General features: G+C 44.7%; 1 protein-coding gene across 2 annotated transcripts; it reads right to left on the bottom strand.

The window, feature by feature from the left end:
* Nucleotides 1–1,384: 1,384 nt before the first annotated feature.
* LOC129817601 (filamin-A-interacting protein 1-like) lies at nucleotides 1,385–16,600 on the bottom strand. 2 transcript variants are annotated; one of them, XM_055873029.1, is made up of 5 exons: nucleotides 16,322–16,600; nucleotides 14,324–14,500; nucleotides 13,866–14,044; nucleotides 3,285–6,117; nucleotides 1,385–2,275 (listed from the first exon to the last, which is right to left on the bottom strand). In XM_055873029.1, the coding sequence occupies exons 1-5, from the start codon at nucleotides 16,592–16,594 to the stop codon at nucleotides 2,075–2,077; spliced, it is 3,663 nt and encodes a 1,220-aa protein (XP_055729004.1). In that variant the 5' UTR covers nucleotides 16,595–16,600; the 3' UTR covers nucleotides 1,385–2,074. The 2 variants fall into 2 exon arrangements, with proteins under 2 accessions (XP_055729004.1, XP_055729003.1); XM_055873028.1 differs by lacking the exons at nucleotides 1,385–2,275; nucleotides 14,324–14,500; nucleotides 16,322–16,600 and adding an exon at nucleotides 2,286–3,015 and having other exon boundaries at nucleotides 13,866–14,110.
* Nucleotides 16,601–18,935: the final 2,335 nt, after the last annotated feature.

The following is an 18,935-nucleotide window of genomic DNA, read 5'->3' as shown; positions in this document are numbered from 1 at the left end:
ATTGTCAAACCAATCCTTCGATACTGCGTAAGCCTACAAAGTCGGGAGGGATGTATTTTGGGATACATTTTCTGTTTCTCGAGAATGACAGTTTATTTATTGTGGTGTTAAAACACAAACCATGATATTGAAGTGCCCAAAGTCAGTATGCTTTGTTTCTTGGTTGTGTGATGCATTGGCTGCATTGGCACAGAAACCTGTTCATGGGAAATTTGTTGCATATATTTTATATAATTATAAATATGGCATGAAAATGTAGAACATCTGATTTCCCCTTAGCTGATCATTGTCTCCAGCCAGCTCTGATTGTAGTGTAATGAAAAATGCAGGGAGAGTGAGCTCGTCTGGGGTAGTCGGCGAACCCTCAACCTTCTGGCCTATAGCCCTGCGTGGCATCGACTGTTCCACAAAAGCATGCTGAAGTGGCAAAGTTAATATTTACATTTATAAACACAGGGTTGCTACAGTTATTGTTATTTGTGGTCGTAAACATTATCTTTAGTTAATTCAATGAGAGGGGAGGGTGTTCAATTTGTTTTACAGTACAAGGAGAGGGTCATGTGAAAATATTTTTTACTTTGGGGAGGGAGATGCATTTTGTTTTTTAATGACACCTTGAGTTGGACCAGCCCCTCCCACCCAATAAATTCCAATCTGTCCCTAAAACATTATGGACATGCAAGATTACAGATGAAGAGTTCATTTTTGCTTAGTATTCTCTGACATGCTATAAGCCATTTTACAGATGTCATTCTACAGAGCAGTCACAGAGCCAGATAGAGGACTCATCATGGATGTAACCCGTTTTAGCATGTACATTGCCAATGAGGGCTTGCACCATGCTTGCGCTATTTTACAGTAGTCAAAGTAGTCAACCGGGTCGGGATTTCTATGGGTCGTAGCCTCGATGGCGCTGCCCATGCTGTCACAGACGCTGTAATGGTACAGATGTAAAGATGAGTCCTCTATGAGAGTAGTATGGATAAAACACTATGGATGGTTTCCTGTTTGTTACTCTCACTCTCCTGCTTTCACAAAATTATTTATTTAGTGAACATCAAGAAGATTTTGCATTGTAATATCTCCACATGAATAATATAAACAAACAGTCGTACTTCATTCCAAAGAAAAATATATTTTTTAAATGTGGCACAAATTAAGTGTTGTTGATGACTGATCAAAAGGTATTTTACACACGAAATTCATAAGAGCTACTGTACCGTTTTCCAAAACCTCCATAAGAAATGGTGAAATAAACTAAAATATTAAAGGCCCAGTGCAGTCAAAAATGTGATTATCCTGTGTTTTTTATATATATATATATATATATATATATATATATATATATATATATATATATATATATATATATATATATTTCCACACTATGAGGTTGCAATAATACTGTGAATATGATGATAATGCCCTTTTGGTGTAAGAGCTGTTTGAAAAGACAGCTAATTTTCAGTTTTCCCCTCCCCACTCAGACCATGCCCATAAATTCTTGCTTGAGAAATTGTCCTATGCTAAGATGCTATTTTTGTTTCTTTTTGACCATTTTAATTGAAAACAATCACTCTAAGGTACTTAATTTTTACCCAGAAAGTATTTGATATTGAGAGAAAAAATGTCTACATTAGACCTTTAACAACATGAATTATGAAACCAAAAAATATCAACAACTCTCAGTGTGACAACACGCCTGATGAGGGACTAATAACATTGTGTCAATCAAAACAAAAAGCATTGCATTCTGGGCAGATTAAAACATGCATGGAAATGCATTCTGGTCAACGTGCCACACAGCCTGATCGAAATCGACATGGATATACAAATATTTTTGGAAAACATACATAACTACAATACAATCTCATTTCAATGTGCTTTGCCCCAATGTTTGAAATGGAGAAAAGGGACGTGTGTGTTTCTGATAGAGCTGTTCTCTGTGTATCTGTGAGCAGATGAAGTCCAACGCCGGCTACAGTATCCTGTCTGTTTTTGGCTGACAACAGACTGGTCAGAATCATGGGGGACTCTGAGTCCATAGATAGATAGTGGGGGCAGCATGTGGCCCTCAGCACTTCCCTCCCCCTGAGGAGGTAGAGCTGCAGACTGTTGACCTCTTCAGTTCAATTTTCATAGACTGGCTCTCGGCTCGCGACTCTAACCGTGTCACAGTGGAAACGCCTGTCACAACTGCCTTGCCTGTTTTCATACCTTTTGGCATAGGGATTCGTGTGGCCGTGGCCCGAGATGACTGCACATCCACCCCGGGCTGAAAGGAAATCACACAAAGTAAGACAAAAGTACAGACAGAAAAGGTTTTTTCAAGCACAATAGCAGCAACAACTTTGTGTACATTTGGTGGAAGCAAATTCAAGCTGGCAAGCTATATACTTGTTGCTGTGAGACCACTGTTTTATCATTGTTAAAACAGTGTTGCAGAATTACATGTAAATGAAAGAAATACATTTACACTGATTCAAGAGGAATGACAAGAGTTGGCCATCTTGGATATTGGTTTTGATTAGAATTGCAATATAATTGTTGCATTTCTTATCTTTCAAAAAGCTTCCATCCATAAAGAGCTTCTTTTAAATCTAGCTGTATGAAATGCCACAATGTTACCATAGTTACCATAGTTCACCTCACACTTCACAGCATTAGGAAAGTGCATTTCAAAGCTAGCATCCCATTAACAGAACTTGGGATAAGATATTACACACTACAGTAAGCTGGTCTTATTGCTGATGTGCAGGTCAGCCCACTTTAGTAGTCAAACATCCAAATTGGTCATCACTGGTCTATTTTGGGTTAAAAGGAAGGAACATGTCAGTTTGTGCCAGTAGAAACTGGTGTGTCAAAACAAGGGATATGCATCTCAATTCATTCCAGTGTTAGTATTGGTACAGTAATACGTAATATAAGAAGTGTATTTATTTTGGTATACCTGGAAACAGTGCTATCTAGGGAGCAGACCCCACCTGATATCATTTTGAAACATTTAAGAAGCAACTGAAATATAGAAGATTGGATATCATTTAGATTGTTTTATCTGAAAAGAAAGTCACATAATTGAACATAAATACTTTGTTACTAATAATGGAATAGAATGTACTTAGCCTACCATCTGTAAATGACTACATCCAATCAATTTCTAAATTGTGCAATACAAAGCCTCTGTTAGTGAGACAGTCCTTGTTCAAATCATCATATAAAGGGACAGAGAGAGAGAGAGAGATAGGGGAGGGCTTATGTAAATATACTAGATTTTGAATACTCACCACAGACTGAGTTGGCCTGGAGAGGGCAGAGGTGATGGGGGTGATGGTGATGCTGCTGGTCAATTTGCTTGGCGTAGTCTTCCCAGGCATGGTGGTGTTGTTGGGGTGACATGGGGAGCGCAGCACCGTACCTGTGGGTGCCTCCTTGCTCTCTGTGCTCACACTAAGGGGTCTTACTGTCACCGTGGGGATGCTACTGCTGCGGTGTGATGGCCTCTTGAACTGTGCTCCCAGATGGATGTGGATCTTGTTGTCCTCTGTGGTGGTGATGATACTGGCATTGGAGTTGTAGTTTCGGACAGACGTGGGCACTGTCTGCTTCTCTGGGGTCACCTTGAACACAGCCCGGCCCATGGTGCTCATGTCATGGGGCTCAGGGGATGCGGAGGCAAAGGCCACTGGAGTGGTGTTCACTGTGATGATGGAGACGGGGGAGAGAGGTCTGTTCGAGTCTGAGTAGGAGGAGCCCTTACTCCTGTCTGGGGACTTGGCCCTGGAGATGGTGGTGATGGTGACTGGAGACTTGCACCGCTCAGGCCCCCCCATCATGTCCTCACCTGGTTTGCTCTTTGAGGACACGGTGGTGGGCTTGGGAACAATGGTGATGCGAGGCCTCTGGAGGCCCAGGGTGGGGATGGTGGTGGTGCTGGAGAAGAAGTCCTCAGCACGAGGGCCAGTGATCTCCAAGGAGGCAGTGCTTTTCTCGTGATCGGGGGTCACTCGGATGTGCAGTGGCTGGCCTGGCCTTTGGGACATGGTCAGCTCGGGTGGACGAGGGGAAGAGTCCCCATTAACCTGAGGGGATAGGGTCTTCTCTGGGGTGGTCTGAGTGATTGTCACTGCATCATTCTTTTTCATCCAAGGTATCCAAGATTTTCTCAGGCCCAGATCAGTGGCTGCAGGGGGGTAGCGCTCCAGCACGGTTGCAGGTTTCTTTAGACCCCTCTGCCTCAGGTTGCTCATAATATGGTTCTCCTCCAGGACAGATTTCCTAATGAACACTGCAGGTGTGTCCTCCTCAACAGGCTCATTGACCACTACGTCTGTCTGCACTGCGGTGGAGGTGACTGGGACGTCTACTATCCTCCTCCCATTCATACTGGGACGCAGGGCGCGGCTGTAGCGCTTGGTGACCTCCAGCTCTTTGGTGAGGTTGACCACTTCCTGGCTCAGGCTTTTCTTCTTGTCGTCCTCCTCCAGGAACCTCTGCTGGAGGAGGGAGTAGTCCACCTGCAGCTGGGAGAGCTGATCCTCCTTGTTCATCAGCTCGTGGATCTTCTCTTTGAGGGCCTGGACATCTGCCTGCAGGTCTCTGGTTCTGGCCTCTTCTATTTTGCAGCGCATCCTTAACTCAGCCTCCTGGCTCACTGCCTCTCCCTTCTCTATGGCCTTGTTCATGGCAGTCTGACTCTTCATCTCATCCAGCAGCTGAGCGAGAACATTGGCCTTGTCGTGCTCCGTTCGGAACTTCTTCTCCAGTAATTCGTACTCGTCCTCTGTCTTCATCAGGTCACCTTCCACCACCTCTAGCTGTTTTAGGCGGTTTTTGAGTCTTTCGATTTCCTGCGTTAGCTCCTTGACTTTGTTGTGCTCTTCTAGGGATCTTTTGTCCTTATTAGCTCTGCTTTTTAATGATTCTCTTTCTGCCTCCTCTAGCACCTTCATTTGTTTTTTCATCACACCGACCTTGAAGCTAAGATCCCTGCACTTTTCCTCTTCACTTGCGAGTTTTGTTTTGAGGTCATCTTTCTCTTTAGTAAGAGATGTCACTTTTACCTCCATTTTTGATTTCAGTCTGAGGAATTTTTTGCTCTCCTCAATCAACTTTTCTGTGACTTCCATAACCTTACCCTGCTCAGTTTTGAACATCTTATTTAAATCATCGCTCTTTAGCTCCTCCTGTTTAATTCTCTCAGTCATGTTCTTCCTCTCATCCACTAGTATCACTGTAAATGACTTCAACTTCATCAGGTCATCCTTTAGGCCCATCTCTGCCTTTTCAAGTCTCGATTCAGAGTTCTCCAGTTCTTTCATACGGTTTTTCACTGTGTCCAGCTCACCAGCTAAGTCATTTGCCAGTCCTTTCTCTCTTACTATGTTAACATGAAGTGTTGCACACTCTGATTTGTTCGTGTTGAAAGCCCTCTCCAGTTTCTCCAGCTCCCCCATTCTCTTTTGCAATTTCTCCACCTCCAGCCTCAGCTCCCGGCCAGTGGTCTCCTCGTCTTGTAGCCTCTTCCTCAGCTCCCTGGCTTGGCTCTCTGTCTTGGTGATCTCCTCATCCTTGCCCTCCATCTCCAGGACTCTCTTGCGCAGTGTCTCCAGCTCCGCCATGAGGCTGGAGTTCCCACACCCCCCCTTGCTGATCTTGTCCCTCAGCTCTAGGAGGTCTTCCTCTGACTTCTGCAGTACCTTGTTGCTTTCCTCCAGCTCCTCGATCCTGTGGGCCAGGCTTGCCAGCTTCAGGCGGAGCTGGCGGCTCTGGGACTCCTGGTTGGCCAGCTTGGCAGTCATCTCCTCACGCTCCTGGGTGAACTTGGCGGCTTTGCACTCTAGCTCCACCTCGAGTTTGAGGACCTTCTGGCTGTCCTCCTTGGCGTTGCCGCTGACAGCGACCAGTCGCTGTTCTCTCTCCTGGAGCTCGCTGCTGAGGTCCTGGACCTTCTGGCTCTGTTGGTCGATCTGCTCGATGTGGAGCTGCCGCTCGTCCACCAGCATCAGGACAAAGGACTTGAGTTTGACCAGCTCCTCGCAGACCTTCTCTAGCCTCCTGCTCTGATCCTTGTCTTTACGAGCCTGGTACACCTTCTCCTGCTCCAGCAGCTCCTTTAATCTGGGAGAGGGAGAGAGAAAGTGACAGAGATAGAGGGAGTGAGAGAGATATGAAGTGTGATTGAAATTGAAATTCTCTATTTGAGATTTTCCGATGTTGCTCCTGATGTAATAATGATTGATCCCCTTCTATATTAAGACACTGTGAATCTACTACATTGTAATTACACCCACAGGAACAGTGTACAGGAACACTGTAGTTACCTACTGCTACATAGCACTTACAACTATTGAACCTATGAGTTTGTAAAGTACAAATAGTAAAAAATAAAAAAGCATTAACAGAATGAATGAAAAAGTATTCTAACTCAACATTTCTCACAAATCTCCAAAGTTGACTAACATTTCAAACATGTATTTGTGATAGGTAGCATGTGAGACACTGAAGTGAACTACACTGTATAGATTGCCCTGTTAGTGTGCACTTGCACATCTCTGTAGTTCCCAGAGTAGTGGAGCATGACCAGACTCAAAATGAGTTCCTTACCCCCAGCCCAGAGTCCCGTGGGCAGTGGTGGGAGCTGGGATGGGAGGCATGCAAGCAGAAGAGATGGCAAAGGCATGATAGGAGAGGGAACAACAGGAGGGCAGATTAGAAGCCTGAGCCCTCATGTGATTCTCCTCAACAGGGATAACCTGTAACCCTGCCCTTCACACACAGCAAAGGACCACAACATCAGAGATTTGCTAGCTAAACTGTAAAAACACAACCAGTGTCCTTAATGTGGCACACTGCCAACCTAGGGACACCGAGTGAACCTTAACGGAATAATGTTAGTAGATGTTTAACTAATCTCTGCGGGAGTCTCTCTGTCCAAGTGCCATAGAGAGAGTCTGCTGCCTGCAACAGGTCCCCATCCATATGGTAGACACACTAGAAACACATTATAATCAGGAGTGAGTCCTGCACATCATTGTCCTTTGCTGAAGCCTGTTACTTTTTATTATAAACATGGCACATTACCCAAATCCACCAGGAGCCGGTCTAACATTGGTCGCAGCCAGATTTTGCGGTTTTCTAAAACAGCTTAAGCTATCAGACTTACCGACTGCTAGTCAGGAGGGATGCATAGCAGGTAGGTCCATGCCTAGTGTGTTTTGGATAGTGCAGGAGCTGAGCTGTATGCAGGCAGGCAGCGGCTCTCTCTCACAGGGTCATGAGAGGGCCCCCACTCCACAGGGACTTAGCCATCACATTCCAAACATGTCATCAATGGACAATGAAAGGTGAATGTTGTGTAAAACTAGCCCTGCTCCACTTGCGGGTGGTGATGTCATCCCTCCTCCCATTCATGGAACAGAATGGTGCTGCCCTTGTTTGGCCACAGAGGAGGAGTTCAAGCCAGGGGGGAAGGCTTTTCACACTATCTTTCCTGTTCCCCTCTTTATTTTCGTTCTCTCTCCTCCAACAGAGAGGGGGAATTGTATTTGTGAGAAATAAGGTAGCAGCCTTCTGGTCTAAAAGGCAGCAGCCTTTTAGACCAGAGGTTTTAGTGATACTAAGTTAGCAGTGTCTTTCCGCTTCCCATACACTAGCTGGTGTCTTGCCTGACCCAATTGTCTCTTGTCCTTCTTGCGACCAACCGTGTTTCCATAGAAACAAGGCAACAAGGGGAAAGTTTTGTTTCAGGAGAACAATGTCACACTAGTGCCAGACCCTCTAGTTCATTATCTTATGTCCCTTAAATGCAAAGGGAAGCAAAGTGGTAGAACAACATCAAAATGTCTGTCTGTGTAGGATGCTGCTACTACATCCATAGTACACAGTGTAATTAATATATGCCAAGACCCCAAGGTGGGATAAAAGTAGACCAGAAAGACTCCTGCCATATGGGCCAAGCTCTTGTTTCTGTACCGTAAGGAAGCTTGATGAATAAATACACCCCCTGGACAGAACGCTAGTCTGTCGCAGGAAGGTTGCAGATATTTGCAGCACTGCAATGCTCTCCCCATTAAAGCACATACAGGATCTCTCACCCACACTACAGTTCTTGGTTGGGGAGCAACACTTGTGGTCTTGTTAAAATGGAATCATGCAAATACCACACAGACGATGTCACTCGTCATATGAATCTTAAAACCTGCGTCACAAGGTCCAGGGTGGCCTTCAACACAATCTGCCTGGCAGCTGTTGAGGAGAAAAGGCTCCAGATTAAGGGAAATAGAGGAATTAACTGTTGCATGACTCACCACAAATATTTACCATTAGCTACCACTGCATTTCAGGAGAGAGGAATTATACAACAAGGCTACTTCAAGGTATGCAGAAAATCTTACTGAGGAGACCACGTTTGCATTCCAAATGGAACCCTATTCCCTTTATAGTCCGCTACTTATTACTAATATTGTTGTGCTACAAGATACTCCCTGGATTCCCCCATTCTCAGTGGTAATGGTAGTGTTTCATGGCATTATGAATACTTTATCAGATGACCAGTGTGTTTCCTGGTGGTCAGGGCTATCCATAGGCATTCTGTTGACAGAGGCCTATCAGTGACGTCTAGCAGACAAGGTCCAAACCTCCCATATCACATGTCTGTGGCCAAAGCCAAGCCCACAGGAGAGACGAAGCTAATGACACACCAATTACTATAACGATCACGATTACTATTAAAAAAAAACTTTGAACAGAAAGGAAGAAGTCACATTTGAAAAAAACTACTCTACTCAGGGAGAATTGTTTTCCTCTGGGAGAGTATCATCTTGTCTGATTTTGTTTCAGTTTAAAGTAACACATTTGGAAAACAGAGACGGCCATATCAATATATTTTCATTTTGGGAAAACATATCTATCTTCTTGTAAGAATAACTACTGATAGAACATGAGAGGTGGTAGAGGGAGAGGTTCCACCAGAGTGGAGTAGAGTTCTCTCTCTCTGTCTCTGTGTGTGCGCTGACTTGCATCCTTTCACAGGTGCTCAGGGTTGTCCAGTCTATGACATCACCTAGAGTGAGTGAATCTCTGAGATGACTGCAGCTGGGAGGAATGTGTTATCACACAGTGCTGAGAGAGCGGGGGAGGGGGTTGAGTGGGAGGCGCGGAGGGGAAGGGTCATCGGGGTGGGGGTTGACGGGGGAGGCGCGGAGGGGAAGGGTCAACCGTGAGAGGTGGGGGTTGACGGGGCAATTGCAAATCTGTGCGTCAGAGAGCACAAGACAAGAGCATGTAAGTATCTAGTTTGCAGTATACAGACTCTCACAGACAAAGCACATGCTGCTTTACAAAATCTTAAAAAATTCGAGACTGAGAGAAAACCAGAGATGGACATCTGCTCACCAAATGAGTAATGATGTTGAGGTGACAACATGTTTGGAGATGGAGTATAATAATTTCATGCATTTGAATCGTGCAGAGGTCACTAGTCTGTCATTTCCCATGTTGCTGAATGTGACCCACTCAAACCAAATAGGAATATAAAACCCCTCAAATGTATTATTTAAACATGTCATATTTTTAACACTCCCTCTAAGACTCCATTCATATAAACCTAGCTAAAGGCTTTAACTAAATGTATGGTTGTTGGTCAGCTTGTTGTTCTCAGCCTGCTTAAAGGAATACTTTGGGATTTTGAGGCTCTTTAACTAAGTCAAATCAACTTGTGGACAACACTTTTATGTCCAGTATGAAGGAAGTTCGATGTAGTTTCGTGGGCCAATGCTAACTAGCGCAGTGACTGGAAGTCTGCCCATAAGGCTCTGGTCAAAAGTAGTGCACTATGTAGCGAATACGGTGCCATTCTGGATGCTGGGCTGTATGTGTGAAAAACACAAGAGTGTATGCCGGGAAGCGTCGGTGTCTGGCATTTACTGTCTGGCAGAGTTGGTAACATCCTCTTGTCTATTTTTCACAAACAGAGATAGAAACGTCTCACCACTGCAGTGGTGGACTTGGTGATTTGGAGGCCCCAGGCAGAGGCCCCACGCAGAGGCCAGTCTGAGGACCCCCTCAGGATTTATAGTAAAGACATGTCATTTAACTGTAAAAAATGTATTACCTTTAAGTCTGCCATGAACACAAACAGTCATGATATTTTCATCTGATTGTCAAACAAGTTACTTAAGAAATGTCCTTGTGACATTCATCCAAAATAATTCCAGCATCCGAACGGTGCACTGTGCACCCGTCAACTTTCCTTTAATTAGCAAGTGACTGAAACTACACTGAATCAACGTTGTGAACAGAGTACACCATGGTGGCGGTGGGGTTATGGTATGGGCACAATTGCCCAACTGCATTTTATCTACGTTAATTTGAATGAGACATCATCTCATTTTGTTAAGGTATCTGGGACCAACCAATGCATATCTGTATTCCCAGTCATGTGAAATCCATCGATTAGGGCCTAATGTATTTATTTCAATTGACTGACTTCCTCATATGAACTGTAACTCCTTTGCAATTGTTGCATGTTCTCACCGAAGACAGCATCCAAGCAAGCAAAACATCGCCCCCTTTGTCTTACTATATGTAGCCCATGTATCTGATGCTGTCAGGACAAAAAGAGTATGACATGCCATAATCTTTTTGGCCAGACAGCATCAGATACATGGGCTACACGTACATGTCCTCTGCCTCGACGACGATTGCAGTATTATCAGCAGCACCTGTCTTTTTACTAAAGAAATGCCTATTGTATCCACCTAGAGTGTAAGGGCCCGAGGCTGGGTTTCTACTAAGCTAACACATGGAATTGTTTTAAGATGGTCATACCAATGATTATTTAGCTATTTGATTTTCAATTTTTAGTAACCATGCAGGAATAAAAACTACAGGTATATATTATTTGATCAAACACTGCTATTAGCCCATAGAAAAGCCTTTTAATAACCGATTCATACATGCCAAAATGGATAGTGAAAATGTAATCAAAAGGAAGGATGTTTGGAAGTGTCTGTCCTATATCTGAGAGATATAAGAAGCCCTCAAAAAAGATGTATACCTTTAACGTGGAAATGCCCTAGTCACTCTCATATATTTTTCGTCCCTCTACCGGGGTTACTTTCAGACGAGTCTCGTGGCACTTGTGGGAGTTGTAGAGCAGATCGTGCTCATAAGATTCTCATCTTTCCAGAGAGGGGTATGCCCCAAACCGTTTGGATGCTTCAGATGCTTTCGTGAGAAGACTGATTTTCAGGATGTCTCCTGGTCTGACAAACATCACTGTAGTTCGGCCACCTTCCACCACAGATACATTTTGATGTGGATTTTTTTTTTTATGCCTTGAGCGGAGCACGAGGGTGGAGAAATTAAGTTAAAATTAAATTAAGAAATTAATTAACTCCAATCAAGTGGAGAAATTAGAAAATAAAATGTTTTAAAAAATATATAAAAATTATGCACAGCTCATGAGGCCTGAGGCAATTACCTCTTCTGCCTAATGGTAAGTCAGCCAGTGCACTACTGAAGGAGCATGTATGTATTTGCATGTACGGAAATGTAACGAACAACATGTGAAAAACATATGAACATGAGGCAATTAATTAAGTACAAGGTCATTCATTATAGAAAATTATAATTGACTGAAATTATTTGCGTACACAGCGTTTATTTGGAAACGCAGGGCAGCTTTTTTCTCATAGAAGACATATACAACACAATTTGTTCCTCAAATAGGAACGGCCAACCATCAGTTCCTTACATAAGCCCACTAGTCAATAAGCATGCAACCCACTGTCAAAACACTACCATATTTTCATGTTGTGGGTAAACGGTTCAGTGAGGCATGAGTTCTTTCCATTGGGGAGTGTTTTACACCTGGAGTAGAACTGTAGTGTTCTGATGGTGAGGGGCCATTCATGGCCATGCATTATCAGATAGACAGATCCCTGCTCTGGGTCTTATCACATTACTCAGATTACTGATTTCAGTTTAATGCATTCAGTTGTGCAACTGACTAGGTATCCCCCTTTCCTCTTTGTACATAGGTGATGATGTCAGTGGTTCTGTTCTGACTTGCAGGTCTTTAAGTCTACATCCCAAATGGCACCCTATTCCTTACATAGTGCACTACCATTAACCGGAGCCCTATAGGCCCTGATCAAAAGTAGTGCACTACATACGGAACAGGGTACCACTGAGGCACTTTACTGGGGGCCAGATTAGATTGACATCTGGATTCCACCTCTGTTATGAGCCTCATAAATTCCACTTTGGAGCATCATGCTGGTATTGGATTTTTTAAATCTCTTCTACATCTTCTTGTTTTAAAGTAACTGTCTAGTGTTCCCAGATTTCTATGAAATATGACCTATAATTACCATATGGGTGAAATAGTTTTCCTTCCAGAAAATGGTAATTAAGTATGTTAAAAATCAGCTTTTCTGTGTTGGAATGGTGTGGGCGTACCCCAACAACAGAATGGTGTTGGCGTATACCAGTCATAAAAAATATTGATGCGAGTAGACCGCTGATTGGCCAGTTTAGGAGACATCATCCTCCATGAGGAAATAGCAAGTATTTTTTAAACAGTTTGTTTCAGATACAAGTTCTTCTTTTTTTATATATATATATATTTTTTCAATTTATACTTTGGCCACAAATACGAGTATAGGATGGGTCAACAACATTATTTGGGTATGAGTTAACAGAATATGAACTTTTAAAAGTGAGATTTTCACTGGACAGTTACTTTAAAACCATAGCCAAAAACATAGTTGGTCTCACAGTAGGATAAGTGTATTTGATGGGAAATGACCGCTTGTTAATAATACATGTAAATGGGTGTGTTATTAATATAACAGCAATGCCATTAGAAAAGTAATCTTAGTAATATTGCCAAAATACTGTGAATCATAGCTATAGCAACATATATTTTACTATGTCAGTACCTCTTCTATATGGTTACGTCAGGGCTCTCCAACCCTGTTCCTGGAGAATCGGATTAGTTACAACTGGGGTTGGAGTGAAAACCTACAGGAGGGTAGCTCTCCAGGAACAGGGTTGGAGTAAAAACCTACAGGAGGGTAGCTCTCCAGGAACAGGGTTGGAGAGCGTGGCACTGCCTGGTCCTGGTGTGTCTTTTTTATTGGTTGAGTCTATTCATCACTCTATTGAGCCATGACTTCGCCCTCATCAACAGGGCCTTGCAGGACCCCTTAGGGCCTCTTTCCAGCCCTTTGAGGGGTTCACTTGCTCGGGTGTCTTTACACGCTACGTCAGGGCTCTTCGAAGCTGCCTCTGTCTCATGTACAGCTTTGTCCCTCACTCTTTGTCTGGTATTGCTTTGGCAGACCTGCTTGATGGGGACTGTGTGTGTGTGTGTGTGTGTTGGTTTTACTATCTATGTGGGGACCAGAAGTCCTAGCAAGGATAGTAAATCAAGTCCTAGCAAGGATAGTAACACAAGGAATAAAAACTATTTCAGGCTTATAGTTTAGGGTTAAAATTAGGTGTTAAGGGTTAGGTTTGGGATTAAAGTTAAGTTAGGTTTAGGGTTAGGGAAAATAGAATTTGGAATGGGAATCAAATGTTTGGTCCCCACAAGGATAGGAAAACAAATGTATGTGTGTGAGAGACAGAGAGGAGCTGTAGCATGGCATCAGAGCAGAGGGCTGTGATGTGTGACGGTGTGATAGTGACGCCAACCCTCTCCCACCATGGCTGAGATTGATTTCTCTTTCATCCCTCATCATGTCCTGTTTCTCAACATCCCCGTGACACACAACCAATTCTGTAGTAAACATGATGTACGTACTCGCATGGAATGAGATGGGAACAGGCAAATCTCACTCACACACACTTCCCCTCACCTCTCCCTCTCCTGTTCCAGTAGGTTGGTGAAGTCATCACTCTTGTTCATGAAGTCGGTGTGTTTGCGTTTCTCATTGTCCAGCTCGTTAACCGTGCGGCGGTGACACTTCTCAGCCAGCAGCAGCTGCTCCAGCATACGCCTATAAGTCTCGCAATGCTTGTCCTCCAGCCGGTCCAACTGATCAACATATTAGAGGGTCTTCAATGACAACCACCATGGTTTCATCCCAAATGGCACCTTAATACCAAATTAGTGCACTACTTTTGACCAGGGCCCATATGGTCAAAAGTAGTGCACTAATTAGGGAATAGGGAGCCATTTGTCCGACTCATTCATACACTGGTATCTATCCAATATATTCATTAAACATTGACTTGTTTATTAACACAGCTAATGGCTAGCTATATTTAATCTATATTCATTTTGATATACATTTCTATTGTGGAACTGCCTTGCCTCTTGCATGGGCATCTGGTAGACGTCGTCCCCTAGCGTTGTAGTGTTGTTGGTCAGTAGGCTGTCTCTCTGCAGGGCCTGGAGGGGTTTGATTGGGGCAGCTGAGCCATAATGGGCCCCCAGGGCTTCGGGTTGGGTACGCTCTGACTTCAGCATGTGGATGATATCCTCTCTGGCCTACAGACACGAGGAGCAGGGGGACACGTTAGGTCACCTAAGAACCATTTAAACAGAGAGACAAAGACAATAACCTTCTTTTTACTTTGATCTTCTTTATTCTAGATGACAATAAAACCACTTCAAACTGACAGATGTGGCTTTGTTATTGTGATTAGAGAATGAGGTTTTTGTTTTTTTAAGTGGTTTATGAGCTGTCAGAATGGTTGGAGAATATCCAGGAGAAACCATATACAATTATTTTGAAGTATGATCACCATATTGACATGACCACAGGGTGGGGCAACTATTGAAAATAAACAGTAGATTTGATGGTGTTTTTTCCAGCACTGTGATCAACTCTCCCCACAGGGTGGCGTTGTTCTAGTCAGACCCCTGAGTGTCTCCTTTCATTCAAATGCAATTTTCATAACACAGGCTGTTTCTCAAATGGAACCCTATTCCCATTGAAGTACACAACTTTAGACCATAGCGCAAAAGTAGTGGACTATATAGGGTGCCAGTCGGAACACTGTTATACAGCAATACCCTTCTTTCTCTCACTCCTTAAACTGTTAATAGAGAGTTGAGTTATCGTCACACCACTGTACTATCATTAGCAAGTCATTTAGATAGTGTGAACCATTCTTCAGCGTTGATTAGACATTCAGAGCATGTTGGATTTCAACATGTTCAGGGTTGGATTTCAACATGTTCAGGGTTGGATTTCAACATGTTCAGGGTTGGATTTCAACATGTTCAGGGTTGGATTTCAACATGTTCAGGGTTGGATTTCAACATGTTCAGGGTTGGATTTCAACATGTTCAGGGTTGGATTTCAACATGTTCAGGGTTGGATTTCAACATGTTCAGGGTTGGATTTCAACATGTTCAGGGTTGGATTTCAACATGTTCAGGGTTAGATTTCAACATGTTCAGGGTTGGATTTCAACATGTTCAGGGTTGGATTTCAACATGTTCAGGGTTGGATTTCAACATGTTCAGGGTTGGATTTCAACATGTTCAGGGTTGGATTTCAACATGTTCAGGGTTGGATTTCAACATGTTCAGGGTTGGATTTCAACATGTTCAGGGTTGGATTTCAACATGTTCAGGGTTAGATTTCAACATGTTCAGGGTTGGATTTCAACATGTTCAGGGTTGGATTTCAACATGTTCAGGGTTGGATTTCAACATGTTCAGGGTTGGATTTCAACATGTTCAGGGTTGGATTTCAACATGTTCAGGGTTGGATTTCAACATACGGTGTAGTAGGAGGCATGTTGTTTACCCCAAGTTGCAACTTTGGAAAGTCATCAACACACCTAAACAAATCAGCTGGATGGAGTGAGGGTTGAGGATAGAACTGACAGCAGCAGCCCTCTCTCCCTGGAGGTTTGTTTAGAAATGGAACTCTGTTAAGAAAATAATTAGCAGCAGGCTTAACACAGGCCTCTGCTTCTTGCTCATCGGGATCTGCAGAGTGGGGCAGGGTTGGAAGGGACCAGAGTTCATGGCCGCTGACACTGAGGTTGACTCCCCAGCAGTGAATCAGTAGGATGACTCCTGGTTACACTAACATGTCAAGCCTGACACTGAGATGTTACCACCTGCCAAATATAACCAAAACCACTGACCACAATGTTAGCAGTTAGCACACAGCAGTACAGTGTGAAGAAACTCTGAGTGCCTTCCAAATGGCACCCTATTCCCAATATAGTGCACTACCTTTTTTTTTACCAGAGCACTATCAAGGGAGTAGGGCACCATTTGGGATGCAGTAATGTTAGAAGTTACAGTAGCTAGCACACAGCAGCACAGTGTCCGTGGCGAACCTCTCACCTGCACCTCTCCCTCCATGACCCCCAGCAGACGGAGAAAGTCCTCCTTAGAGAGGTCCATCACCCATGCTGCATTCTGTTGTCCTCTGCTGCTTTCTGGGGTTCTCTGGGGCCTTTTCACCTTTCCAGGCTCCACCATCTGGATCTTCCCCTCTTTCTGTTTCTCTAGTGTGTTCTCCTCCTCCTCTTTGGTGAAAGCTTTGGTGGGCTGGGTAACCGGGTTTATCTGTCTGTCATCTGGGCCCTCCATGGCTGTGCTGCTCCTGGACCGCATTCTCACCTGCAGGGGGAAGACGGACGACAGGGACTCTGAATCCACAGCCCAAATAGAATATTGGCAATTCCACGGTAACGGAATTGCACTTTGGCATACATTTTAAAGTAAAAAAAACAGAGACAAACAAAAACCATTGATATCAAATTTTAACAAAGCATATAACTCTATGCACAAGGACTACTTTCAACAATTTCCACAGAAAATATTACAAAAACTAATTTAGTGGAAGAACTGTGCAGAGCAAACTTTGGTGACGGAATTATGGTAAAATCTCCCTCAGGGTTTTATGCGACCATGTTTTCCAAAGACTTAAATATCTGCTCAGATTCAAGATTCAAAGTTGTCTGCAGAAAGAATGGGGTGTCAGCTATGACATTGACACCTTGAGTTTGAAAACATCTCTTATGGTTATTGAATTACAGTAAGTGAAGTGGATTTACACCCGGTAATGGAATTACGGTAACGGAATTACATAATGGGGCCCTGATCTGTACTACACATGAAATGCATAATTATGCATATTAGTGTCATTCTCCTTAAGTTTCACAAGTTTTGACATCAGAGCAGAACAGAGTAGAGTACAGTAAAGTAGAGTACAGTACAGTATAGTTCAGAACAGTACAGTATAGTTCAGTACAGTAGATTATAGTTCAGTGCAGTAGAGTTCAGTACAGTAGAGTTCAGTACAGTAGATTATAGTTCAGTAGAGTTTAGTACACTGTACTATACTCTACTTTTCATTACTGTACTGTTCTCTATCACTGTGCTGTGCAGAACTGTACTGTACTCTACTCACTGTACTGTACTTTGCTATCCAAACATGTGAAACTTAAGTCTATGATAGGTTTAGTTTTGGTCCCAGACCGGTCCGTCTGTGAATGTTAACATCAAGACCAGGGTGGACTGACCAAATTTCAACTACTTTTCATCATCTATGGGCGTCCGGTGTCGGTTGGTGCTCAGTAGGTGAGGATGCTGGTTACAGTAAATGGAAAGAGAGAGGGCTCATAGGAGCTGAGAGAGGTGACATTAACTGGAGAGTGAGACAGAGAGGGACCGAGAGAGAGAAGGAGACAGAAAGGGACCGAGAGAGAGAAGGAGACAGAGAGGGACCGAGAGAGAGACGGAGAGGGACCGAGCGAGAGACGTAGAGGGAGCGAGCGAGAGACGGAGAGGGACCGAGAGAGAGAAGGAGACAGAGAGGGACCGAGCGAGAGACGGAGAGGGACCGAGCGAGAGACGGAGAGGGACCGAGCGAGAGACGGAGAGGGACCGAGCGAGAGACGGAGAGGGAGCGAGCGAGAGACGGAGAGGGAGCGAGAGAGACACGGAGAGGGAGCGGGAGAAACACGGAGAGGGAGCGAGAGCGAGACGGAGAGGGAGCTAGAGCGAGACGGAGAGGGAGCTAGAGCGAGACGGAGAGGGAGCTAGAGCGAGACGGAGAGGGAGCTAGAGCGAGACGGAGAGGGAGCTAGAGCGAGACGGAGAGGGAGCTAGAGCGAGACGGAGAGGGAGCTAGAGCGAGACGGAGCGAGCGAGAGACGGAGAGGGAGCGAGCGAGAGACGGAGAGGGAGGGAGCGGGAGAGACACGGAGAGGGAGCGGGAGAGACACGGAGAGGGAGCGGGAGAGACACGGAGAGGGAGAGACACGGAGAGGGAGAGACACGGAGAGGGAGCGGGAGAGACACTGAGAGGGAGCGGGAGAGACACTGAGAGGGAGCGGGAGAGACACTGAGAGGGAGCGGGAGAGACACTGAGAGGGAGCGGGAGAGACACGGAGAGGGAGCGGGAGAGACACGGAGAGGGAGCGAGAGAGAGACGGAGAGGGAGCGAGAGAGAGACGAAGCGGGACGGAGAGGGAGCGGGACGGAGAGGGAGAGAGCGAGAGAGACGGAGCGAGACGGAGAGCGAGCGAGAGCGAGACCGTGCGGTAGCAGAGAGAACAGTCTATGACTTGGGTGGCTGGAGGCCTTCCTCTGACCCCGCCTGGAATAAACATTTTTGGGCCTTCCTCTGACTGGTATAGAGGTCCTGGATGGCAGGGAGCTCAGCCCCAGTGATGTACTGGGCCTTACGCACTACCCTCTGTACCACCGTGTGATCCGATGCCAAGCAATTTCCATACCAAGCAGTGATGCAGCCAGTCAAGAAGCTCTCAGTGGTGTATCTGTAGAACTTTGAGGTTCTGAGGGCCCATGGCAAATATTTTTAGCCTCCCGAGGGGGAAGAGGCGTTGTCGTGCCCTCTTCATGACTGTGTTGGTGTGTGTGGACCATGATAGATCCTTAGTGATATGAACACCAAGGAACTTGAAGCTCTTGACCAGCTCCACTACTG

The sequence above is a fragment of the Salvelinus fontinalis genome, chromosome 20 (genome assembly GCF_029448725.1).
Source record: "Salvelinus fontinalis isolate EN_2023a chromosome 20, ASM2944872v1, whole genome shotgun sequence".
NCBI classification, from domain to species: Eukaryota; Metazoa; Chordata; class Actinopteri; order Salmoniformes; family Salmonidae; genus Salvelinus; species Salvelinus fontinalis.
The sequence above is the reverse complement of the archived record's forward strand: the minus strand, read 5'-3'. Positions and strand labels throughout refer to the sequence as shown.

Excerpts from the sequence above, each read along its gene's own strand:
- LOC129817601 (XM_055873029.1), bottom strand. The coding sequence starts at position 16,594 with ATGCGGTCCAGGAGCAGCACAGCCATGGAGGGCCCAGATGACAGACAG. Across the intron at positions 14,501-16,321 it reads TCATGGAGGGAGAGGTGCAG|GCCAGAGAGGATATCATCCA; the intron begins GTGAGAGGTTCG and ends TCGTGTCTGTAG. Across the intron at positions 2,276-3,284 it reads CCAGGCCAACTCAGTCTGTG|CCCGGGGTGGATGTGCAGTC; the intron begins GTGAGTATTCAA and ends ATTTCCTTTCAG.